The sequence below is a fragment of the Hemiscyllium ocellatum genome, chromosome 8 (genome assembly GCF_020745735.1).
Source record: "Hemiscyllium ocellatum isolate sHemOce1 chromosome 8, sHemOce1.pat.X.cur, whole genome shotgun sequence".
Classification (NCBI taxonomy): Eukaryota; Metazoa; Chordata; class Chondrichthyes; order Orectolobiformes; family Hemiscylliidae; genus Hemiscyllium; species Hemiscyllium ocellatum.
In genome coordinates this window covers 53,232,030-53,259,511 of record NC_083408.1, presented here as the reverse complement: position 1 = coordinate 53,259,511, position 27,482 = coordinate 53,232,030, and the positions used below count along the sequence as shown (strand labels likewise).

The following is a 27,482-nucleotide window of genomic DNA, read 5'->3' as shown; positions in this document are numbered from 1 at the left end:
CCTGCTTATTTGATTTACTTCAAATCTGTATGTCTAAGTACCTGAGTGAAAATTCCATGACATGGGCAGTTGCACCTCCAAGTTCCATTGGGGAGCTTAATAGCTTAATGTGCTGTATTCTTAGTAATGATAAAAGTCATAATGTTATGAGATAGATTATCAAGATTTTGTCACAGAGATGGTGAAGATATATCAGCGTATGTTCAAGTTAGAATGAGGAACAACATCACTGATTGGTATTGCCAGAATGTTGTTTCTTTTGTCCTTCGTGATGGTTTGTTTTTCCCAGGGGGGCGGGGGGGGGGGCGATGTTGGAATATGCAATGCAAGTTACCATGGTGAGATGCTGCCATGCAACCTTTCACACAGTGTACTGGAGTTGAACAGGATGTTGCAGTGCTAAGCAAGTAAACAGTTTTGGTTTTGATGATGCCAAGCTTCTTGAGGAAATCTGGCCAATATTTAAGTCAATCCTAGAAGTTGCTAAAGAAAATTGGAAACAAGCAACCTTCAAAAAAGATTAAAAACATACAGGAATACGGCCTTGCATCATACTTTACATGTATTAAGGCATATTTGTTGTATGCCAATTGTTGATTTGGGTTGACGTGCCCTCAGTTAATGTATACCTACCTCTGGACCTTACTGCAGATGAATCTAAAAAGCTGTGATAAGGTCACTCGAATCAACACCTTTATAGAATTACATTGTTGATCTTACCAACTGTTTGGATCAATTCTTTATTGATCCTCCTACAGGAGTTGAATTTGTGACGAATCAGTAGACAACATGATGCAGTCACATTTGTTTTCTGAAGTTGTGAATATGGGGACTGAAATAAATTATAAATCTAATCAAGTCTGCATTCACTATTTGTGCTATAAACTTTTAAAAAATGTATTTGCTCATTGGATCACAAGCTAGATCAGCAGTTTTTGGTAATCTCTGATTGTTCAGAGGGCAGTTAAAAATCAACCACATTGCTAGCAGTCTGGATTCACATGTAGGCCAGACCAGTTAAGGATGGCAGATTTAATACTCTATAGGATATTAGTGAACAATATAGTTTATAACTTAGTCAACAGTGGGTTAATTGTTGTCAGTAAATTACACTAAATTCAAATGTCACCATTTGCCATGGTGGGATTCAAACCCACGAGGTTAGAACATTAGCCTGGCATTCTGGATGACTAATCCAGTGACAATGCTGCCACCCTCCCATCTATTTACTTTGATTCTAATGTGTAATTGTGTGTATTCGCAATTAATAACCTAAGGTACTTACCTGTTGTTTTAATACTAAATTCTTCACGCCTTCCATCACAAACTGTGATCCAGTATTCATTACACGTGAAAGCAGGCTGAAAAAAAGAAACACTGCTTAATGATGGGATCAATCTAAACTTGGACTATTAATTATATCAGTTATGTGCAGAACAATAGAGTAATTTAAGATTTTTCACATTTGCAAATGTTATCAATTTAATTTTTTGTTAGCTTAGGAATATTCTAAAACATCCTTTTGTTTTGCTTCTGGATGATCAACACAAAACCAAAGATCTGTTTTGTCCAAGAGCTGCTTTCAATTACACAGACAGAGGTTGCTCTGTAGACCTCTCAGCAGTACAAACATTCCAACCACCCACACCTTAATGACCCAAGACTTCTGCTGTGCTGTTTTGAAAATAAGTACTATATATTTCGCACATAAAAACTACTTAGTATGCACTTTTACAAGGTTGTGAAAAGCATTGTGAAAATGCAACACTTGGTCTAATTTTATGTTTTATCAGTAGACAAAAAGTAGCTGGAATTTCTTGCTGCTGCAAAATTGTGTGATGCATAAGATGAAGGAGAAGTAGGCCATTCAGCCCATCAAGTCTGTTCCATTATTCAATGAGATCATGACTAATCTAATCATTCTCAATTTTACTTTCCTGCCTTATCTCCATAACTTGATCCCCTTACAGATAAATCTGTTCATCTCAGTTTTGAATATACTTAACGACTCAGTCTTTACAGCCTTCTTCACCTCTTCATACTCTCTGAATATCTTCTCTGATAGTGATGCAAGTACCTCACTACCTCCAGTGACCAACTTTGTTTGGATTAACAAAACCAACACGGTCACTGGCCACCTCATTTGTTTAGCCACTCTCTAATGAAATGAAAAAGGCTTCTATATCCTTCTTGTCTAATCAAGGCAATGTTTGGACTTATTTAAATAGACCCCCCAACAGGCCTTTGGTTACAATGGATTTGCTCATCATCACTATCCTCCTGACTAAGCCTACCTTCTGCCTTCACCTCCAACCTTTTAAGTCAACTTTCCTCTCTAATGCCAACTTCTGAAGTTCAAACTCTCTCTCTTTCTGCTTTTCTTCTCTCTCTTTCTGCTTTTCTTCTCTCTCTTTCTCCTGCTAGGGCCTTCCTTCCCTCGTTACCCTCTGCTCTTAATCATAAATCAAACTGTTTCATTTATTTTCATGTTCAAGCTACTTCATCTGCAATTGAATTCTAGCCATTTCTAAAGATATGGCATTTCCAGTAATTTTAAATGTCAAGCTATTGAAGTAATTACCTCGTCTTTTCTCGCAGACCCAGGCAACCCCAACTCCAGCTTATCTGCCAATTCCAACATCTTTGCCTTGCTCACTTTTTGGGAAACTCCTGAAGTCACTTCTACCAGCCCCAGAAAACACTGAAAGAGCCATTACTACACAAGGCACACCCTGTTTAAACTAACCAAATTCATCACTTGAAACAAAAGCCACTGACATCTACCACACGCCCAATTTGAGTCCAATATTCCCAAGCCCAACTTGGAATTATGGATTTCAATACTGGAGGAGCCCCTGGACCAGATCAGATCCCTTTAGAATATTTTAAGAAGGTCACCTGCACCTTAACGTTCTCTTATTTTAAAGGTAGATGTGAAGTGCCAAGTTCCAGATGCCATGGGACAGGTCAAACTATTCGATGTTAAGCAAAACACACTTTATTTAAATATTATAGTTAAAATACAAACGAAAGAAAGGAATTTAGAACAACTTGTTTATTGAAAACATAACTGCATAATAGATACAGTACCTATTATTAATTAACTGTTCCATAGAACGTAGAAAAATACAGCGCAGTACAGGCCCTTCGGCACTCGATGTTGCGCCGACCGAAGCCTACCTAACCTACACTAGCCCAATAACCTCCATATGCTTATCCAATGCCCGCTTGAATGACCATAAAGAGGGAGAGTCCACCACTGATACTGGCAGGGCATTCCATGAACTCACAACTCGTTGAGTAAAGAATCTACCCCTAACATCTGTCCTATACTAACCTCCCCTTAATTTAAAGCTGTGTCCCCTAGTAACAGCTGACTCCATACGCGGAAAAAGGTTCTCACTGTCAACCCTATCTAAACCCCTAATCACTGTCAACCCTATCTAAACACCTCTATCAAATCTCCCCTAAACCTTCTTTTCTCCAATGAGAACAGCCCCAATTACCTCAGCCTTTCCTCATACGATCTTCCTACCATGCCAGGCAACATCCTGGTAAACCTCCTCTGCACCCGTTCCAGTGCCTCCACATCCTTCCTATAGTATGCCGACCAAAACTGCACACAATATTCCAGATGAGGCCGCACCAGAGTCTTATACAACTGCAACATGACCTCAGGACTCCGGAACTCAATTCCTCTACCAATAAAGCCCAGTACGCCATATGCCTTCGTCACAGCACTATTTACCTGGGTGGCAACTTTCAGAGATCTGTGTACATGGACACCAAGATCCCTCTGCTCATCCACACTACCAAGTAGCCTACCATTAGCCCAGTAATCCATCTTCTTGTTACTCCTACCAAAGTGAATGACTTCACACTTAGCTACATTGAACTCCATTTGCCACCTTTCTGCCCAGCTCTGCAACGTATCTATATCCCGCTGTAACCTGCCACATCCTTCTTCACTGTCCACAACTCCACCGACTTTCGTATCATCCGCAAACTTGCTCACCCAGCCTTCAAGCCCCTCCTCCAGGTCATCTATAAAAATGACAAACAGCAATTGTCCCAAAACAGATCCTTGTGGAACACCACTAGTAACTGCACTCCAAGATGAACCTTTACCATCAACTACTACCCTCTGTCTCCTTCCAGCCAGCCAATTCCTAATCCAAACCTCTAATGCACCCTCAATGCCATACCTCCGTAATTTTTGCAGTAATCTACCATGGGGTACCTTATCGAACGCCTTGCTAAAATCCATATACACCACAGCTGCTGCTTTACCCTCGTCCACTTCCTTGGTCACCTTCTCAAAGAACTCAATAAGGTTTGTGAGGCACGACCTGCCCTTCACAAAACCATGCTGACTATCCTTGATCACATTATTCCTATCCAGATGTTCATAAATCCTATCCCTTACAATTCTCTCTAAGACTCTGCCCACAACAGAAGTGAGACTCACTGGCCTATAGTTACTAGGGCTGTCCCTACTCCCCTTCTTGACCAAGGGGACCACATTCGCTATCCTCCAGTCTTCTGGCACTATTCCTGTAGACAACGACGACATAAAAATCAAGGCCAATGGCTCCGCTATCTCCTCCCTAGCTTCCCAGAGGATCCTAGGATGAATGCCATCAGGACCAGGGACTTATCTATTTTCACCCTTTCCAGTATTCCCTGAACCTCTCCCCTACATACCTCAAAGCCATCCATTCTATTCACTTGTGACTCAATATTCACATCAGCAACAATGTCCTGTTCCTGAGTGAATACTGACGAAAAGTATTGATTTAGTGTCTCTCCAATCTCCTCCGCCTCCATGCACAACTTCCCACTACTATCCTTGACTGGACCGATACCTACCCTAGTCATCCTTTTATTCCTGCCATACCTATAGAAAGCCTTTGGGCTTTCCCTAATCCTACCAACCAAGGACTTTACATGTCCCCTTCTCGCTGCTCTTAGCTCTCTCTTTAGAGCTCTCTTCCAATATAGTAATATCCCATAAACACCTTGGCAAAAAGGCAAATTCAGACACAGATTCTTACATGCAGTTCTCCAATCCAGGATGAATAACATCAAGAGAGAGTTCAGAGTGAATAGCAGCTGGGAATCATTCAATGAAGTTTCCAAGATTTCAAGTTTTAACACCTCAAAAGCATCTGATGCTAAAGCTAAAATAAAACCAGAAAACCTGGTCTGTGAGAGCTGGCCACACCCAGGTTGCTATTATTGATCTAACTTTAAACAAAGAAACACTCCAAAACCTCACAAGTTGTTAACTTAAGTTGTCTTCAGTAGCCAGTTTGGTGCCTCTGCCTTATAACCTTTTTTCAAAAAAAGCCAGGACAAAATAACCTTTAAAGTGACAGCACCGCCATAATACTGTAAATTGGAGGTGTATGATACCAAAATTGGCAGTATAGTGGACAGCAAAGAAGGTTACCTCAGATTACAACAGGATCCAGACCAGATGGGCCAATGGGCTGAGAAGTGGCAGATGGAGTTTTATTCAGATAAATGCGAGGTGCTGCATTTTGAAAGCAAATCTTAGCAGGACATATACACTTAATGGTAAGGTCCGAGGGAGTGTTGCTGAACAAAGAGACCCTGGAGTGAAGGTTCATAGCTCCTTGAAAGTGGAGTCGCAGGTAGATAGGATAGTGAAGAAGGCATTTGGTATGCTTTCCTTTATTGGTCAGAGTATTGAGTACAGGAGTTGGGAGGTCATGTTGCGGCTGTACAGGACATTGATTAGGCCACTGTTGGAATATTACGTGCAATTCTGATCTTCCTATCGGAAAGATGTTGTGAAACTTGAAAGGGTTCAGAAAAGATTTACAAGGATGTTACCAGGGCTGGAGGATCGGAGTTACAGGGAGAGGCTGAACAGGCTGGGCTGTTTTCCCTGGAGCGTCGGAGTCTGAGGGGTGACCTTATAGAGGTTTACAAAATTATGAGGTGCATGGATAGGATAAGTAGACAAAGTCTTTTCCCTGGGGTCGGGGAGTCCAGAACTAGAGGGCATAGGTTTAGGGTGAGAGGGGAAAGATATATAAGAGACCTAAGGGGCAACTTTTTCATGCAGAGGGTGGTACGTATATGGAATGAGCTGCTAGAGGATGTGGTGGAGGCTGGTACAATTGCAACATTTAAGAGGCATTTGGATGGGTATATGAATAGGAAGGGTATGGAGGGATATGGGCCTGGTGCTGGCAGGTGGGACTAGATTTGATTGGGTTATCTGGTTGGCATGGATGGGTTGGACCGAAGGGTCTGTTTCCATGCTGTACATCTCTATGACTCTAATTATGTCCTCAGCACTGATACCTGTAGTACTCCACACTAGTTACAGAATACAATCCTGAAAATGCATCCATTACCCAAACACTTTGCCTTCTATTGGTTAGCCAATCTTCTATCCATGCTAATATATTGCCAACACCATAAGTGTTTGTCTTATCGGGTAGCCTTATTTGCAGAGCCTTATCTATGTCTTTTGGAAATCTAAATATATACTGTCCACCTTTATGTAACCTGCTACTTACCTCCTCAAAAAATTGTAATAAATTATCAGGCATGATTTCTTTTCATGAGGTCATGTTGACTTTGCTTGATTAAATAATATACTTCGAAGTGCTCAAAGTATATCCTTTTATAACAGACGTGAAAATCTTCCTAATGACAGATGTTGTGCTAACTGGTGCACAGGCCAGCTCACAATGTTCCATGGCACATACGAATGATAACTAGTTGGAAAATTGTTAATGGTCAACGTCAGAGTTGAGTGTGTTGCTGGAAAAGCACAGCAGGTCAGGCAGCATCCGAGGAGCAGGAAAATGGACTTTTCAGGCTCGAGCCCTTCATCAGGACCAATATCGGCCTCATCAGACTTAGGAAATTTTATTTGATCCCGCACTTCGTGACTCTTAAATCACTTGAAACATGCCAGCAACATGTAGATGCCATATAGCTGGTCCTCAAAGATTGGAATAATTTGTTAATTGTCGGTTGAAACAGTTCTTGAAAAAATAGCTCTGTGTAGCACTGTTTGCATTATCATTGATGCACCTATTTTCTTCTTATTTAGTATGCCTTTGTATAACTTGTACTTCCAACTCTGTTTCTTATAATCATTTGCACCCGGTTGCTTTTCCACAAAATTGTCAGTGTCAATTCCTTTATGGATTGTAATTTCATTCCTAAATTTTAAGGTAGAAGTTTTGAAGGATCAACAAAACACGAACTGAGCGTCTGTATGCATCCATTATTATCCTACAATCACATTTAGTGGGTCAGAAATGTGTATTTTAACATGAGGCAGGAAGCAAGTAGTCGGATTCAGCCAACTATTTTATCACTTCTGCAACTTAAATAGACATGAAATTTGGGTGATGGGTAAAATGGTTCGCTGATCTATTACTGTCTGGTGGCAAAAAGAAAAGTAACTCCTCACGGTTCTTCCAATAAATGTAAGGCAATATCAAAGCCACACAAATGCTGTTGCTTGAACAGCGGGTCAGAAGCTGCAAATTTTATGGTGAGTAACTCAACTCTGGACTGCCCAATGACTGTGCACAATTTACAAGATACAAGTCAGAGATGTGAGGGAATATTTTTTACATATCTGGATAAGTGCAAGTGCTGTAATATTCAAGGGGGCTTGACACAATCCATGACAAAGTTGCCCATCTGATTGTACACCATCCACCATGCTCAACATTCATTCCCTCTACCACCAACATAAAATGGCACCCATGAGTACCATCGACATGTTGCATTACAGTATCTCACTAAGGCTTCTTCAACAACATCTTCCAAACCCTCAACCTCTGTCACAAAGAAGGTACGGGCAGCAGATATATAGGGACACCTGCAAGTTCTCTTTCAAGTCACACACCAACCCTTCCTTCATAGTTGCTTGGTCAATATCCTGGAAATCTCTTCCAAATAGCAGTGTATGCATGTTTGCACCCAAAGAATAAAGTGGTGCAAAAGGTTCCTTTGGAATGGACAATAAATGCTGGCTTGCCCAGCGTTCCTTACATCCTGCTTTGCAGAAGATGGTGGCATAGTGGTAATTTCACTCTGGACTAGGAATCCACAGGCACAAGGGACACAGGTTCGAATCCATGTGGAAATCAATCATAACTGAATTTGCAATTGAAAGCCAGCCATCAGCAATGATGATGATCAAACTATAAACCACCATCATTCAGAAAACCAACCTGGTTCACTTACTTCCTTGAAGGAAGAAAATCTGCCATCTTCACTTGATTTGGGCTTTACACCCACAATAATATAGATGACTCCTAACTGCCTTATTAAAGCAATCAATTAAAGGGAAATTAGGAATAAGTAACCAATCAAGCCTTGTAAGTAATGCCCATATTTCATCAAAGGAATATAATTCACTCTACTACTATCAAGCGAGGAGATCAACCAGGTTCAATGAACTCTGTAGGGTAGCACATCAGAAGCAGCACCAGGCACGCGTTAAACTAAGGGTTAATCTGGTAAACAAAGACTACATACATGCCCAATAATAGAAACAGCATGTAATGGACATAGGGAAGTCATCATACAATCAGTGGATTAGATAAATGCTCTGCACTCTTGTCATATCCAGAATGGTGTTGCACACTTAAATCACCATCCAGAAAGAGAAGCTCCACAAATATCCATATCTCCATGACGGAAGAGCCCAGAACATTCGTATAAAAGATAAGGATGAAGCATTTGCAGCAAACTTGACTGAAGCAGGGAGCTTGCCAAGCTTCAGCCAATTCAATTCACTAGACAATCAAAGATTATGGGCCCTGACAACTTCCTAAAAGGATACTGAAGACATATGTTCCAGGATTACTCATTATAATGGTAAAACTATTCAAATTTCAACACTGGTGCCTACCTGACAAAATGGAAAATTCTCTAGGTATGTTGTGTTCTCAAAAATGAGTATAAATCTAAACTAGTCAATTAACCTCTAAATCCCAAACTATCCATATTCAAGCATCAGCAAGATACAACAAATGTCATTGACCAATGCTATCGTCACTTGCCCAATATTATCCTACTGGCTGATGTTACAGTTTAGACTTTGCCATTTTGATTGGAGTCATACTCTTGTATGTGCAAAGATGAGGTTGAAGTCTATCACCTCAGCCTGACGATATCACTGCAGGAGTTCTTCAAGACTGTAATGACTCAAACAAGATGGTGGTGGAGTAGGGCTCCTAAACCAGAGCTTGTCTGCTCCATCAGTCTTTTTCCTCTTCTTGTGTTTTCTTTTCCTCTCTATCCATCTTCATTCCTTGGATGGACCTGATGGACTCCCAGCCTCATGGAGGCCCAGCACAGACCCCTGGAAGCCCAGAACGGATTCTCATCCTCCAGGAAAAGTCCACGTGGACTCCCCGCTTTAGAAAGACTGGCATGTTATTTTTCTTTAACCTTTATTTCTTTATTTTTCTAATTTATACCTAAGATTCTGTACCTGGGTATCTTTGCACTTGGCTTTATAAAGGCTGTAATGCTGAGCTTTTAACTTTATTTCTTTATTTTTCTAATTTATACCTAAGATTCTGTACCTGGGTATCTTTGCACTTGGCTTTATAAAGGCTGTAATGCTGAGCTTTTAACTTTATTTCTTCATTTTCTAATTTATAACTAAGATTTTGTATCAAGGTATCTTTGTACCTAAGATAGCGCTGGAAATGGTGACTTTGTATATTTTTCATTGTACTCACATGTCCTTGTACTTGAGAACATGTGACAATAAACCTAATTTTAATTCTAAGAACCATTTTCAGATGATTCACTCATGACTATTCCTCCACCCAAGGTCAGAAGTGAGACATTCACTGATCAATGCGATGCTTAGGACTATTTATAACTTGTCAGATGCTGAAACATATAATACCCATAAGCAGCAAGGCCTGGACTACATGTAGTTTTAGGGTGATAAGTTGTAAAGTAATATATGCACCATACAAGTGGCAGTCTATGGTCATTGCCAACAAGACAGAATCACACCATTGCACTGTGACTTTCAATTGCATTACGATCACTGAAAAATCCTCTCTCAACATTCTGGGGATGAAGGAATGGTGACTATTGTATTAGATATCTCTATTAAAGGTTAAAATATGTGATTTTAGTTTTAAATTAAGTTAATTAAAGGTTGAATAATTTTACTTTGTTTCATTATGCTTGTGTGCTCACCAACAGTGCATGAGCTTTTGATCTAGATAAAAGACTTCTAGAAGCAAGAAAGCCCTAAGATTGCTGTGGAGATAATTACTGAGAGTTGAACTATATTCAAACATTTTAAAAACAAAACATAACCAAGCAGAGAGAGGCTGAACCTGGAGGCTACCTAAAACAAGGTCTGCTATATTTAGTCAAAACCTCAGTTCTGCATGTTTTCAGAGTGAAAGAGTAAATTCTAGAGAAGTATATGAGGCCAAGTAGATCTTTAAAGACAGAAATCCAACTATATAATGTCTGCATGTGTCTGCTGGATTGTGACATGTGATGCATACCCTTGGATACTGTATCTATAGGAACTTACCATATAAACATACCATTGTAAAGCCAGACCCAGAATAAAAAGGAACTGCCTTCTAGGAGTATGATTATATTCAAAACCTATGGGAGTAGAAGTAGAGAACTTCCCATTTATCAACATTATACTTCATCTGTCACACTTTTGCCCACTTCCTCAATTTGTTTAAATTCCAAGTCAAATTCTGATATCAAGTCAGAGGCTAAAAAGTATCCAATTTATCTGATATTCCTGTAACTGAGACCATTACGTTATTAACCAAATATTTAACTGCAACAGCCATAAGTACTTTGGCTATCAGAGCAGATCAGAAACTAGGAGTCCTACAGTGGATAACTCACCTCCTGGTCCCCCAAATTCAGTTTACCACTTAGAAGATATGCAAGGAGTATGAGAATACTGTCAACTTGTCTGGATGAATGAACCTTTAACAACACTCAAGGAGCTTGTCATCATTCAGGACAGCTTGCTTTATCATACCCTTATTACCACCTTAAACATTAATTTCCACAACCATCAAGATACACTGACAGCAAAATACATTGCAGCAATTTACCAACACCCCTTCAAAAATACCTTATGACTACCTTTGCCTAGAAGACAAAGGCAGCACATATACTGGAACACTACCACCTGCAAGCTCCATTTTAATTCATGCAACAATTTGATTTGGAACTATGTTCTCAAAGTAATACTATTTATTATATATTCATTCTAAAATCTTTACAGAACGTGCTTTCAATTAAGAAAGCTCTGTTGTGTACTGTTGCCAAACCAGAGACTGTAAATGTGTCTTCAAAAGAGAATTAGAGAGCTTCTTGTAAAGACTTTAAAATGATATGAGAGATGATGAGAAATGTGGGTTTGACTAGGTAGCACATCGACAAAAACACTAACAGAACAATAAATGAGCCAAATTGCCCACTTCTATTCTGAAACTTAGTACAAGCTGAGCACCTGCACACTGAACCTGATATTTATTTCACACAGTCAAATGTGATTAAATCCCAGGTCAGCTTGTTATTTCAAATAGATTTTTGATTTTAAAAAAAACATGGTTTTCAATCCAGTAATTTTGCATTAGAATTCCTCTGTTGTAAAACTTCATACCTTATTGATTTCGGTCCACTGCCTCCAAAGTTAGTAGGAGCTGACGCCATTTTGGTAAATGCTCTGTCAGTAAACACAAACTAAATTACTGAAGTGAATTTGGGAATTAGAAAACATTCATACCTATAGAATTCTGGAACTGATTAACACTTGTTGAACAAATGCTTTAATCCTGGGTTAGGGAAAGTGTCCCATGAAATGAAAACGTCAATCTAATTTATTCTCACTTGCCACTTGTACTCTGATATAAGACTGAATAAATAACACATCTTTACAAACTTTAAAAGCAGAAGATCCTTGCTGAACATTTCCACCCAAAATGAAACTACATCATTGCAGATTATTTGGAGTAGATATGGTATACTTTATTCTGCATCTAATAAATTGTTAGACAATTAATACATAAACTCAGCTAATGTTCTGGGGACCTGGTTTAAAATCCTGCCATATCACATGTTGCAAGTTTCATTCAATAAAAATCTTGCTTTCATAATCAGATAATTAATTTTTAGGTAGTTCTTTGATAATCTTGCTCTTTGCTCCAGATTTTAACATGAGTTTCTGATTTGAAACTTTTAAACACAAGGGGAATTTAACCAGTAAGGGTGTTTTTCTCTTGGAATTTAAGCTCAAGATTCAGTCACTTGGGGCATTTTCATACATAGCATTAAAATCTGTCTTAATTCTTGTATCTTCAATTGGCTACTTTCTCAAATAAAAAGCTGATCCAGGTATACGTTCAAAACTGTAACACACATAATTTTAGCAGATGGTTCATGTTTGAAGTTTATTTTGTGGTTTACACAAATGTGTTGCTCGTGATTTGCTGTTCCTTTGGTACTTAAATTATTCTCAGTGTTCTTACTTACTTCCATCGTTTGATGTAATTCAAAGGAGCCAGATTGCACCCAGTATCAGACAGCGCTTTTTTGTATTGTTCTAGGTCAACCTGGTGGTATAAATAATTTAATTTAGGAGAAAAGAGATATATGATGAATTCTGAAATTCCAAAGGTCTTGCTAATTTGCTTTATAAAATAAGCAAAAGATTACAGAATGTTGCAGGAAATAAACACTTTTTTTCACCCATGTTGTAACACTGGCTGACAAAATGTTACTAAATGATATTTTAGAACCTATTTTGCAGTGGAGAATGTGAAGGAGGTAAAACAAAAATTCAGAATAATTTCTCCCAGAATTTAATTGTTTTAGAGTTTCCATTGCTACCAAAGTGCACTTGCTTGCTCACACTAACCCCACCACCAGTCATGTGCCTAGTTAGCCAACACTAACTGCCTGGGTTTGTGCATAACAAATATTTATGGGTTGGAGTCCTGGAGGGATTTTAATGTATACTCAAATATACCTTTCAGTCTCTTCAAAGTCAATTTACAAATGTCGCCAAGCAGGGAGATATGGCTTGATTTACTTTAACAGCTACTTTGCTTTATGAAATCGCATCACAGTGCCACACAGTGACATGTCCATCCCTTTTGACAGTTCAATACTCCCATCCATGACAAAGCTTCACAACTTAATCTCTGAACTAAAACATATTGTAAGCCACAGAGGTTAGCATCCTAAAATTGGGTGGTCTGCAAATGAGCACTGATCAGCCTGTGCATGTAATATAATGTAAGCCACAGAGGCTGGTAGCCTGTAAGTAATCTCCAAATGAATGAGTGCAAAGAAATGAAGCTTAGAGCTGTAGATTCACTGTGTACAGATACATAAGATGTGTATGTGTTCCTGGGCTGGTAAAGCTTGATGTTGGAAAAGGGTCAGCAAGTCAGGCAGTGTCTGAGGAGCAAGAGAGTCATCATTTCAGGCATCCATTCAGTCAAAGCACCTCATTATTGCATACATCTCAATCAACTCTCCCATCGATCTCTCCTGTTCCAAGGAGAACAACTCCATTATATCCAATCTTTCCCCATAGCCATATTATCCCAAGTTCTGACATCCTCCTCACAAATGCGCTCTGTACCCTACTTTAATTACACTCTTTCAATCAGGTGACCAGAACTGCACACAGCACACAGGTTGTGGCCTAAGTAATAATTTCTACTGTTCCAGTACTACTATCTTGTTTTTATATCCTATATCTCAGCCAATAAAGGATTCCACATGCCTTCTCAACCACCTTATCAATCTACCCTGATACCTTTGGGGATTTGTGGATATTCAATTCAAGGTGTCTCTCTTCCTCCACATCTTTCAGTAGTCTCCCATTAATTGTGTATCCCTTTGCTTTGACTCCAATTGCAATTAGAGATTACATCAACAAAATTATCTTCATTAATCCTCTTTGTTACTCCCTTTAAAAATTCAAAGCAATCAGATATGATCTTTCCCTATAAAATCCATCACTGATTAAGCTATTTTTCTAAGTGCCCTGTTATCTGGATAAAAATCATTGGACTAGTTATCTACCCACTTTCAAGGTTGCTTATCTTTTAAGTATTCCTCTCTCCCTATCAAATTCAACACATCACATTCTTCCTTCTTAACCATACTGTATCTGCATTGTCCTTTTTTGTAAGACAGATCCAAGCATTCATTAGTAACCATCCCAACACCTTCCACCTCCACACAAAGGCTACCTTTTTGAACTTTTATGGGCCTTACTCTTTTCTAACAGATAACTTTTGTTAATATATTGCTAAAACATCTTTGGGTTCACCTTCGTTTTGCTTGCCAACATTTTTTCATGTCCTTTCTTTGTTTTCCTAACTTCAATACTCATTTTCTATAATCCTCGCAGCTTTATGTAGTATTAAACTTTTTTTTCAGATTCATCTTACACCGTGACAGCAGGCCTGAGATGTGACTGTTGCTCCTAACCCCTTTTGGCCTATTTAATAAGTATGTTAAAAGTACCAATTATGATTATTACCACCAAGATACTCTCCCACTGTTAGACTAAGGCCTAAGGTAAATAAATGGGAACTACCCAAAGTCTCTGACTAAATCAGTACTAGTCAGGTTAAGAGTATCCTGGGGAGCAGGGGAATTGTCCATAGGAAACTCAATTTCCTGCATATTTGCCATGGAGGCCAATGCACTGGGACTTCTGCAGCCCCCAAAGAGCAAACTGAGTCACACATCTGTGCCTTATGATCTGGAGGCCAGAAGATATGGGCCATTGTTATCTCTGGGCAAAGGGAAGAGATCATTGAGAGTTATGTAATAATTCTCAACATGCAACCATAAAACATGTTCTAAAATATCCCAGCAATTACAATCCAAAAACAGCATTTTGGAAGTGTAGCCCACAATACAAATATTTTTCTTTCCCTCTACAAATTCATGCAATTTTTCACCATCAGTTCATCAAATTTGAACTTCAGCTTTCAATTTACCTTTCAATGTTACTTTTCTAAGCTCTTATTACTTAGGTAATTAAACATTTGTCTTGTACATTTAGCTTCATTTTGCAAATTTCCTCAAAATTAACCAATTTCATCCACTTTTCAGTTACAGCCTTTTCCTCTGAACGCATTTTGCAACCTGCAACTTAATCTTAAGACTTTATCTTGCATCTTGCTTTCTTTCTGCTCATTCACCAGGAAGGGGTACAACAGCAGAGAGGCTTTAACTTTTTTGGAAACAAATGTAATATGGAGAATGTAATAAGCCATGCTGAATGAGGGCAGAAATTTATGTACTTTCTTTAGGCAAGCTATCTTAGTGCCCCTAAATTTTAATTATGTATTCGCCGAGCTGGAAGTTTTGGTTGCAAACGTTTCGTCCCCTGGCTAGGAGACATCATCAGTGCTCTGGAGCCTCCTGCGAAGCGCTTCTTTGATGTTTCTTCCGGCATTTATAGTGGTAACCACTATAAATGCCAGAAGAAACATCAAAGAAGCGCTTCGCAGGAGGCTCCAGAGCACTGATGATGTCTCTTAGCCAGGGGACGAAACGTTTGCAACCAAAACTTCCAGCTCGGCGAACAGAACCACTACAACAAGCACCCGAGCTACAAATCTTCGCACAAACTTTTAATTATGTATTAAAGTAAATGTGAACATATCACTTAATTTAGCTAAAGGGATATATAAATCAATTATTCAAAATAATTTGGTTCCTCTGCAATGTGATTAATTTTGTTCAGTTTATAGTGATATGCCTTTATTTGGTATTGCTGTATCAGACTCAGAAACTTACATGATGTGACTTCATTCATCCAAAAAATAAAGTATACAATTAGATTTAAAACAAACAAGGTTAGTAATGTTAAATATACATCTCACATTTTCTATAGATGAAGATTACTGGTGCTATATAAAACATATGCAATCTGTTTTGAAAATTTTACTGCTGATGGATGGAAAACTGCTACCTTTGCTGATTCTTTAATGAAGTACAACTTAACAAAGTCAACTGCAATTACTTATGGGTGCATGGAAGGTTGCTTTATTTTATCGTGGTTGACATAAACTAAGTCATCCAATAATTTTGTCTCACCAAATTTCTCCATTTCACTTTAAAAGAATACTGCATGCTAAGCAATGATGGTCCACTGGTACTTCCTACAGGCATTGTTCATGCCTAAAAACAAAGACTTATAATGCCTATGAACTAACTAATCTTTGGTGGCATTATAAAGAAGCATATAATGTCCAATTCCACAGCGCTCTTTAGTAAAAAAAAACAGATAGAAAATCAGGGGAGAAATCACTTGTTAAGGATGATGAAAATCCTCAAGACAGCTATCACAGTGAAACATGGCTCCTTACAAACTGCAGAACTATGGTTGAATCTCGGTATGCCAAATATCAAAAGACATTGCATGTCCACAGACAGGTTGAATGTAGGGATTTTATTTTAATCTGGTGAAGCATTTTCTGCCTGTTCTTAATGCAGATAACATTCTCATTTCAGATTCAATAAATTGTGAATTCATGTCCTCCTTTAGTACATGGCCATCTGATATTTCAGCATAGTACTGAGGGGCGTGGCATTTCCTGAGATGCTGTCTTTCTAATGAGAAGTTAAATTAAGTTCTCATCTCCCTGTTTGGATGGATAGGAGTACCTCACAGGAATAATGCAAAGAATTACAAGGTCAAAACTTAACCCTCAACCAGCACCATCAAACACAAATTAACTAGTTGCTCAACTAATTTACCGCTTCTGTTAAAAACAGAAAATGTTGGAATTACTTACCAGATTTTGTATTGTTTAGTAGTCCATGTGGAACCCTGCTTGCACAAATTGGCTACCATATAATACCATTTAACAACAATATTGGATTTCAAAAGTCATTTATTGTTTGTGAAGCATGTTAGGGAGACTGATTTGTGAAAATGTGCTAATTAAATGAGAGATTTTCCTTCTTTCTTGAAATTGCTATTTATCTCTGAAAAGTAATGCCTTGAAAGTGTTGAAGCTTAAGTCAACCAGTGGGAACCAAATATATTTTGAAAATTTCTTACAAACGATTTCAAGTGAACACAGTAAACATTATAATTTCTTCTAATTTTGAACATTTGGAACTTGTCCCACATGTGGGCAATAGTGTTTCACATTTTTAACAGCCTTTGAAAACTATCCAACAACAATTGGGTAGAAGTTATGGGAAATCTGACAGAGGTATTCAATGAAGGGTTTCTATTGTTTTAACAGCACTTTGCCTTCTTATGTTGCAATGGGTTGAAACTTTTGCAGTGTCTGAACAATCAAATAGAACTGACCTCTGAAGGTGGCTGTGGTGAACTTATGTAGTAAATAATAAACAACCTCATTTTATCTTCAGGTGTACCTCCTACAAAAATAAGGGCAAAACATTTTTCAGCATTGAAGAATATCCAAAATTATTTCATATTGCACATAAAAGGATTTGACTTTGCATTAGAAATAACTGCTTAAAAAGTAACTTTATTCTTCAGCATTTTACATTACATTTTAATATGTAATGATAGCTCCTCCCAGACTAATAAAACTTGAAGGTTACAATAAGTAAAAAAAGGATGCATTTCAGAATTCTTCATTAAACTCCCAGAAATATATTAGCAATTGCTGTATTTAAAGGTACAGCTTGAAAGACATGCCGATGTCGCCTGGGCAATACAGTGGTGGTGCACTCTGTCAAACCAACATTGGCTTTTCTGAATAAACAGTTAGAGTTCTTTTCTCACTTATTGGCTTCCTTATATCAATAATATTGCTGCAGGGAGACAAAGGTAAGAGCTCTAATGCGCTTTATAAAATGCACCCTATAAAAAGGGTCCTTCTCCATCCTCTGACACATGCATATCCAGGAAGGATTGGGAAGACAATTACCTGTAAGGTAATAAATGCTGAGAGCTTGCTTACTTAGAGTAAAATATAAATTTTCAGAATTTTGTAGTTAAAATATTTTTGAGACATTTACAGTTAATAATTTACACATATTTTAATCCTTTAATTATATAAACTAAAGTGTTGAGAATAATTATTTACGACTGATTTAAAGATTAATTTTTAATTTTAACAATTACCATCAGGATCAGAGATTATATCCAATAAAGACTTGTCTAGTGTGGACTTGCTCATCAATTTTTCTTCATATTCAAAATAAACATCCAACTTCCGAGCCTATCAGGAAAATTATGAACATTATTATCTTTAGAATTTACAGAAGATGATTTACTTGCAAAATGAACTAACTTTTTACCAAATAATGTTTACAAAAAATTAACTGCAAAATAGATAATGATAACATTAGGAAAGGAAGCTTTATGATTAAGCAGAATCACGTAAATGTTTTATCAAAAAGTGCAATGCAGAATATGCATTAATTAAATGTGTTGAATCCAGGAAAAGGAAATATTAGAAAAAAAAATCAGATAAGAATACTGAAAGATAGAGTGAAATTTTCATTAAGGGTTTCAAAGCATAAACAAAGTTAGCACTGATATATGATATGTTTTATTCCTACTCAAAAAACAATTTATAGAAAATTAATTAAATTTCTGTCTGTAGTAAAACCTTTTACTTAGAATCTGTCAGCTATAAGTCAAGGATATACAATGTAAACTGCACTAGAATCCAACCTGTGTAATTCAATCTGAATTCTTCCACCATTACATTTCGTTTCCTAGACCCGCAATGTCTCTGATCAAATCCATCAGCCTTTATGCAGTCTTGAACTGCCGAGTCTAGCTGAAATTGAACTTATCGTTGCTATTCAAACTTTTCATGGAAGAGACTTACAGCTAATGAAAGAAAGCAAGCTTTGATTCTATCAGACTAATCTAGATTTTAAAAACACTGACATTAGAAATGAAAGGAAACAGTTTCTCAAATGAATCACACCAGCAAGTTCTGTAATTGAGCATGTAAATATTTCAAGTAGACAGATTACCGAAAACATAAATCTATATAGAGGAACTCAACTTCAAGCTGTAAAATTCAAAAATAATAAAAAAGGGACTTCCACTATTCTGAAACAGAGTAGCATCAGAAAGTGACAGAAAAGATGGAAAATAATTGAGGTTTAGGAATGATAGTGTCTTGCCAAAAGGCCAAGAATAGATCAGCTTACATAAGTAAACAAGTACTCATCAGGGAACCTAAGGAAATCATTGTGTTTAGCCTGGACTGTACACAATACTTTAAACAGTATCAGATGCTGTTGGCTTATGATGTGATAGATTTTCTGACAAACAATATTTTGTTGGATTTACTTGTAACCAAAGTCAGTCCATGATTAAGAAGAGTTGAAGAAACAGTCAAAAGTAATTCCAATAATATGGATGCAGATAATGCACTTAACAAGATAAAATGTCTCAATGCATTTTGCAGGAGCATTAGAAGTCCACCTTTATTGTCAATGCCGCTGCTAGGTGGTGTAGTAACCATGCATTCCTGTAAATACAACTTTGCAGTCAAACTCTAGGGAATCAGTTCAGTCAAATCAACAGATCGTACAGAATGACAGAATTGACTGTCAGTGTGTGATTTTATTAAGCTTTCAGCACTGTACTGCCAAAACATCTATTCAAAAGATGCTTCTGAAATAAATTAGACAACTGGCACACTCAAAGACCCAAAACGGCAAACTGTGCACCAAGAGGTATGGTTAGAAATGAAGGGGAGTGGGCCACAGCCAATGGTCAGTAAGACTATGTCACGAGAGAGTCAGCTTGAAGGCTCTTTTGCAGCAGTGTACCATTCTTGCTGCAGTCCCTGTAGGCACTGGCATCTGGTGGCCATCACTGCTGGCCATCTGGCATGGGCAACACACACTCCAGCACTGTGAATCTAAATTACAAAGGAATATTAGGAAAATTACTAAAACCTTAATCAAAAGGCCATCCTAAAAGAGAAAAGAGGAGTGAATAAGGAGATGGTTTAGGAAAGGAATTCCACAGCTTTCAGCCTAAGAAATTGAAGGCATAGGCACCAGTCATACAGCAATTAAAATCACAAGAAGCTGGATTTAGAAGAGTACCTCACATCTTATTTTGACCAGAGAGGATGTGTCTAATGGGGCTGGATAGGGAGAGAAGTAGTCTTGAAAGGATTTTAAAACAAGGCTACCGCTTTCAAAATTAAGATGTTGCTGAACATAGACAAGCAACTATGTAAAAGGTAAAGTCACCATAGTCTTACCAGACCATAGAGCTGCTCTCTCATTAGGGATAAGATTGGTGGTGATTTAACCTGGCAAGAGGAGAGACTGCGAAGGAGAGTCCTTCATGGTAACCTTAGCCATGGGACCCGAGCAAGCACACAGAAGATTGGTGAATGAGGCTTTCTGCCAGTTAGGATAGGAGCAGCAGAGTTTTGGATGACCTTAAGTTTAGACAGGATAGAATATTTAAAAAATTGACCAGAAATGCATTGGAAACATATATATCTTTTTATTTTTCTGTACTTTTAATTGTGGACTGAAATTGGAAAGGAACTGTTTTAAAAACCAAGGATTGTTGAAGGACTGCTGTACTTCTTGGAAAGCAAGTAACTTGACACTCTCTGTCTACAATATTCTGGTCTATATCACAGTTGAAGTGTATGATGAAAATGAGCTGGACTCAAATTTTGTGTAAAAATTGGGATTCAGCTGGCAATAAGTAGCTGATCGTTCTGTGGAATAGTGACCCTTTATTGATGACAAGGCTTTTCCCTGCCAAGCTTGGGGTTGTGAACAAGATAGTAAGAAGCCATCAGATTGCCACAAGCTCAGGAGTTAGCTTTGTTCTCTGCAGTAAAAAAAACATTAAAGCCAGTAGAAAACCAATTTTATTTTTCTTTCAGCAGTTTTACATTTTTATTAATTTTTATGTGATGTGGGCGTTGCTAGCTTGCCGGCATTTATTGCCTCATTGCCCTTGAGAGAAGGTGGTGGTGAGCGGCTGTCTTCAACCACTGCAACTCTCCTCCTGTGGGATGACCCACAATGCCACTAGTGAGGAAATTCCAGAATTTTGACCCAGTGACAGTGAAGGCATGGCAATATATTTCCAAGTTAGGGTGGTGTCTGGCTTGGAGGAAAACTTGAAGATGATGGTGTTCCCATATATTTGCTGTCCTTGTCCTTGTGGGTTTGGAAGGTGCTGTCTTGGTGAATTTCTGCATTGCATCTTGTAGATAGTACACACTGCTGCTACTGAGTGTTGGTGGTAGAGAGAATGAATGCTTGTTGATATGGTGCCAATAAAGTGGCTGCTTTGTCCTGGGTGGTGTCAAGCTTCTTGAGTGTTGTTAGGGCTGCACTCATCCAGGAAAGTGGGGAGTATTGGATCACACTCCTGACTCGTGCCTTGGAGATGGTGGACAGGCTTTGAGGAGTCAGGAGATGAGTTAGTCACCACAGTATTCCTAGCCTTTCTGTAGTGTCTGCAGTTACGTGGTGAGTCCAGTTGAGTTTTTGATCAATGATAACTCCCAGGATGTTGTTAGTGGGGGATTCAGTGATGGTAACACCATTGAATGTCAAGGAGCAGAGGTTAGATTATCTCTTATTGGTGATGGTCATAGCCCGGCATTTCTGTGGCTTGAATGTTACTTGCCACTTGTCAGCCCAAGCCTGGATATTGTCCAAAGGGACTTGCTGAATTTGGACATGGACTGCTTCTGTGTCTGAGGAGTCACAAATGGTGCTGAGCATTGTGCAATCATCAGTGAACATCCCTACGTCTGAGTTTATCATGGAAGGAAGGTCAGTGATGAAGCAGCTGAAGATGGTTGGGTCCAGTACACTACCCTGAGGAACTCTGCAGAGATGTTATGGAGCCTGAGTTGACTGACTTTCAACAACCACGACCATTCTTCTATGTGCCGGGCATGACTCTAACCATTGGAAAGCTTGCACCCTGATAGCTATTCATTTTTGCTAGCGCTCCTTGATGCCACACATGATCGAATGCAGCTTTGATGTCATGAGCTGTTACTCTCATTTCATCTCTGGAATTCAGGTCTTTCGTCCATGTTTGAACCAAGGCTGTAATGAGGTCACGAACTGAATGGCCCTGGCAGAACCCACTGAGCAACACTGGGCAGGTTATTGCTGAGCAGGTGCTGCTTGATAGCACTTTTGATAATACCTTCCATTACTTTACTGTTGATTGATAGTTACACTGGTGGAGGCAGTAATTGGCTGGGTTGGATTTGTCCTGCTTTTTGTGTACAGGACATACCTGGGTATTTTCCCACATTGTCAGGTAGATATCAGCTTGGCGAAGGGAGCTGCAAGTTCTGGAGTACAAGTCTTCAGTACTATTGCCAGAATACTAACAGGGTCCTTAGTCTTTGCAGTATTCAGCGCCTTCAACTGTTTCTTGACGTTACGTGCAGTGAATTGAATTTGCTGAAGACTGGTATCTGAAAGGCTGGGGACCACTGGAGGAGGTTGGGACGGATCATCTATTCAGCACTGCTAGCTGAAGATTGCTGCAAAAGCTTCAGCCTTATCTTTTGCATTGATGTGCTGGGCTCTTCCATCTTAGGGGATGAAGATATTTGTGGAGCCTCTTCCTCAAGTGAGGTGTTTAATAATTCACCACCATTCACAACAGAATGTGGTAGAATGGCTGAGCTTAGATCTGATCTATTGGTTGTGGGATCACTTACTGCTTTGCTGTTTGGCGTGCAGATAGTCCTGTTTGGTGGCTTCACCAGGTTGACATCGCATCTTCAGGTTTGCCTGGTGCTGCTCCTGGCATTCCCTCCTGCACAGTCGATTGTACCAGGGTTAATCTCCTGTCTTGATGGTAATGGTTGAGTGGGGGCTATGCCGGGCCATGAGGTTCCAGACTGTGATGGGGTATTATTCTGCTGCAGTTGATGGCCCACAGCGCCTCATGGATACCCATTCTGGAGTTGCTAGAGCCATTCGAAGTCTGTCCCATTTAGCATGGTGATAGTATCACACAACACTTTGGAGGTTATTCTCAATGTAAAGGTGGGACTTCATCTCTACGAGGATTGTGCCGTGGCGACTCTTACCAATACTGTCACAGACAAATGCAGCTGCAGCTGGCAGATGGCTAAGGATGAGGTCAAATGTGTTTTTCCCCCTTGCTGGTTCCCTCATCACTTGCTGTAGACCCAATCTAACAGCTTTATCCTTTAGGAACTGACCAGCTCGATCAGTAGTACTGCTGCTGAGTTACTCTTCGTGATGGGCATTGAAATCCCCAACCCAGAGTATATTTTGTGCCCTTGCCACCCTCACTGCTTCCTCCAAATATTGTTCAATGTGAAGGAGTCTCGCTCCATCAGCCAAGGGAGAATGGTGTGTGGTAACCAGCAGGAGGTTTCCTTGTTCATGTTTAACCTGAAGCCATGAGACTTCATGGGATCCAAAGTCAATGTTGAGGACACCCAGGGCAACTCCCTCCTGTCTGTATATTACTGTGCTGCCACCTCTGCTGGGTGTGTCCTGCCGGTGAACAGGTCATATCCAGGAATAGTGATGGTGGTGTCTGGGGTGTTGTCTGTAAGGTATGATTCTGTAAGTATGACTATGTCAGGCTATTACTTGACAAGTTTGTTTAACAGCTCTCCGATGTTGGTGCTAGCCTCCCAGATGTTAGTGAGGAGGACTCTGCAGGGTAAACAGGGCTGTTCCTGCCATTGTCTTTTCTGGTGCCTAGGTTGATGCCAGATGATCTGTCCAATTTCATTTCCTTGACACTTTGTGGAGATTGGTACAATTGAATGGCTTGCTAGGCTATTTCAGAGGACAACTGAGAGTCAATCACATTGCTGTGGGTCTGGAATCACCTGTAGGCCAGATCAAGTAAGGAATTCATTTTTTAAAATGAATTCAATGTCCATCATCTGCCATGGCAGTATTCAAACCTGGGTCTGCAGAATATTATCTGGGTGTCTGGATTAAAAGTCTAACAATAATATTACTAGGCCATCGCCGTTCCCAGTTGTTGTAAGTTGTGACTGTAAATTAGTAAATCAGAGACCTATGTAAGTGTGAACCAGTTACCCTGCACCTCCTGCAAACAACTGAAAGCATCCACAGAAGCAGTGTTCTGATCAATAGAAAAGTCATGTTAGAAACTCTGTGAGCAGGGACAACTGACCTGCTTTCCCAGTCTTCCCCTCCACATTTTTGGGGGGTTGTGGGGGGGTGTTGTGTGTGTGTCTGTATAGAGGGGGAGCATATTAAGGGGATAGAGTTTTAACTAACAGAGTTAAAGGTTCACAATTGTTTACCTGCAACTAAAGTATGTTTATTTCTAATAGATAATAAGTTCACATTCAATACAGGGACCTGGGTCATGCTTTCTGTCAACTTGGATGCAAAAGTAGGCATCTGAGGAATGATGTGATACATTTTTAAAAAATCTATGACTTTTGTGATTATCCCAAAAATAGTTAAATCTAGAGGTAATGTGGATGAGATTTGCAGCATCAGAGGTTGAGGCAGGGGTAGAGATGGGCAACGATACAAAGGTGGAAAGGGGCATTCTTAGTCATATACAGATATGTGTTTGGCAAGTTTATCTCATTGCCTTGGCTGAGATCAGTTAAACATGTACAAATTAAGGATGTGATTGTACAATCTAGTCTACATGATTTAATATCACACCAATAAGCTATGGGGAAGTCTCTAGAAAAATTCAGAAGTTTGGTTTTATCCCTAATTTGATTATAGAATTCAGTTATTTGTTGTAATTTTCTCCTCCTGCCTAAAGTCCATTTACCCCAGACAAACACAATTAACATCTTTCTTTATCCTTACCTTATTTTTACTCTATTAGGAAGGGACTATTGACCAGAATATAGTCAATATTCTGAATATATTAAAAAAAATCCTAGTGTGCCGATTTCTTTCCTTGCATATACAAGGAGAAAACACGTCAACAGAGTACGAAATCACTCACTGACCAATTTCTATTTCTTTGCACAAATCATTAATAGCTGCAAAACAGGGTTTACTAAGGAAAAAATAATGGCACCATCATTAAGAATGCCTAGTTTTGTTTCTGTAACATCACCCAACTGTTCCCTGCCTCAGCTCTTCTACTGAAGTTCTCATTCATGTCATTGTTACCAGTAGACTATTCACTTTTGGCTAGCTCCCATGTTCCATTTTTCATAAATTTGAGGTCATCCACATTTGTACTACCTGTACTAAATTTTCATTTGGCTTTATTTCACCAATCACCCCTAAGCAACTGACATACAATGGCTCCCAATTAAGCAACAAATACAAACTTTTCAGTCTTGGTTGCAATCCCCTTCAAGGTGTTGCTTGGCTCCTACCTCTGCAATTTCCTCCAGCCCTACAATAGTCAGAGTTATTGGTATACCTCCAGTTTGGCTTCTTAAACATCTCTGATTTTAAGCACTCCCCCACTGACAGCCATTCCTTAAGCTGACAAAGCAATAAACTCTGGGTTTATTTAAACTTAATCGTTCTTAAACTTCCGTCTCCGTACACTTTCTTTCCTTGTTTAAAATATTCTTCAAGCCCTGTTTATAACCTAACTTTTAGCAATCTGCTTCAATATTACCTTATCGTGTTTAGAATCAAAATTTGTTTGATAACACTCCTGGGAAATGCCTTGGAAAATGTTACTGCTTGAGTGGCACTATATAGGTACTAGTTGTTGTTCTCAATATCTTCAGAAAAATGGGCCAGTTTCATTTGCCATACAACTTGAAGACATTCCCAGATTTCCAAAAATATTTCCAAATCCTTTATGTCAAATTAACTGTCAAGATCCCAAGAACATGATTTATTTCTTTTTCCTTTTGATACAATGATTAATAAATGATCCAAGACAATGCCTGGGGACTGTCTGCACTCCAAAGACTACAGTTGCATTAATCACTTCACAGGAATTATCCTCTATTTTCATCTGAAAATGACAGTGTTTGGTCATATCAGTTGGTGAGATTTGTTGATGTTAGGCATAGCTTTTAGAATGACATATGGATTGACAAATCTCATGAAATCAGAGGACAGGGAAGAAAATGTAGATTACAGATAATCATGGCAGCAGCAACAAAAACTTCACTGGCTTAGATTGAAGACTGTGTAGGTTGCTCAGGAGACAAGGGAGGATAATAAGGAAACAGCATACGGTATTATGTTATATTAATCATTCAGGAATTCTATATCGCCATGAAGTACAAACAAAACTGTCATCTATTAAAGTAAGCTTTAGTAGATTGAACTTTAATGGAGGAAGATTCCCATTTTAAAAATCTGAACTGCTGACAAAACCAGGACATTGGTAATATGATAGTGTTTTAATTCATTCTGGTTCATTCTCCAGAAAAATGTACACACAGTTCTCTTTAACATGGAACATAGTCTACGTCTTTTTGAGATTGAGAATTTCATACACAACAGATCACTGCATATCTATTAAAAGGATTTAAATATTCAATCAAGTTTTATAGCAAAACAGTTACAGGAAATTTCCTGTTCACCTCAGTGGGAGGTCCCGAGATGGTGACCATTCTGATTTTACAAACTGTTGACTGACCTAACACTTCAAGCTGGGGCAGAAAAAAAAAATGCAGTTACTTCATACAAATAGATTAGATGTCAAAATTAGCAGAAAATGTAAATGCAATAAATATTTTACCTTAATGTGCTCCAAAACAGCTGTTGCCACATTTGTATGAAGATCAATGAGTCTTTTCTTCTGTAGCAGTTCAGGGAGAGAGCTTCAAGAGAGACAGATATTACACTGACAGAGCATATTACACTTTCTGAATAAAAGCAAATCTTCTAAAAAAGATTAAACAAGCTCCACAGAAATTCATATATACGGAGGTACGTTGATTATCTGAAGGACACGGGCGGGAAGTATTTCGTTTGGTTAATCGAATGCCAGATAATCAAATGCTGGATAACGTAGTTTAGCCAAGCATTGGGACCTTGCTATCTTGCCGGATAATCTGAAATTCGGATAATCAAATGCTAGGTATTAGAGGTTCCTCTGTATATTGCATTTGTGGGTGCACTAATTTGAAGATCTTCTTGATGGAATTTTAATTTATTTAATTTCTGAAAGGAGGCATGATACAATTTACATCATTTAAACAAGATGCATTTGTTTTTAATTAAAATAATACAAACAAGACAACAAGAGACTGGATTGCTGTACACAACATGTTTGGTTTTGTAGAAATTCAACCAATTTGGTTATCATGCCTCTATCAGTTGTCCATCAGAATATTTATTTATTTTACAAAAGCATGTAGGGCGTTGACATAGGATGTTGAAGAAAATGGAGTGAGAGAGAGAGAAAAAGAAATGAATTTTCAAAAGCCTTTTAGTCATATAATGCCTTTTCTTGTCTCAGAACTGTCTCCAAGTCCAGCGATTTAGCTTTT

At 38.7% G+C, this 27,482-nt stretch overlaps 1 protein-coding gene across 2 annotated transcripts in view; it reads right to left on the bottom strand.

Moving 5' to 3' along the window:
- The window catches only part of scfd1 (sec1 family domain containing 1), a 164,761-nt gene that overhangs the window by 64,699 nt on the left and 72,580 nt on the right, over positions 1 to 27,482 (bottom strand). For both annotated transcript variants that reach the window (XM_060828380.1, XM_060828381.1), the window contains 6 exons: positions 26,729 to 26,810; positions 18,164 to 18,260; positions 17,378 to 17,448; positions 12,553 to 12,632; positions 11,684 to 11,746; positions 1,286 to 1,361 (listed from right to left, as the gene is read on the bottom strand). In XM_060828380.1, coding sequence (XP_060684363.1) covers positions 1,286 to 1,361; positions 11,684 to 11,746; positions 12,553 to 12,632; positions 17,378 to 17,448; positions 18,164 to 18,260; positions 26,729 to 26,810 — 469 coding nt within the window. The remainder of the gene's footprint in view (positions 1 to 1,285; positions 1,362 to 11,683; positions 11,747 to 12,552; positions 12,633 to 17,377; positions 17,449 to 18,163; positions 18,261 to 26,728; positions 26,811 to 27,482) is intronic.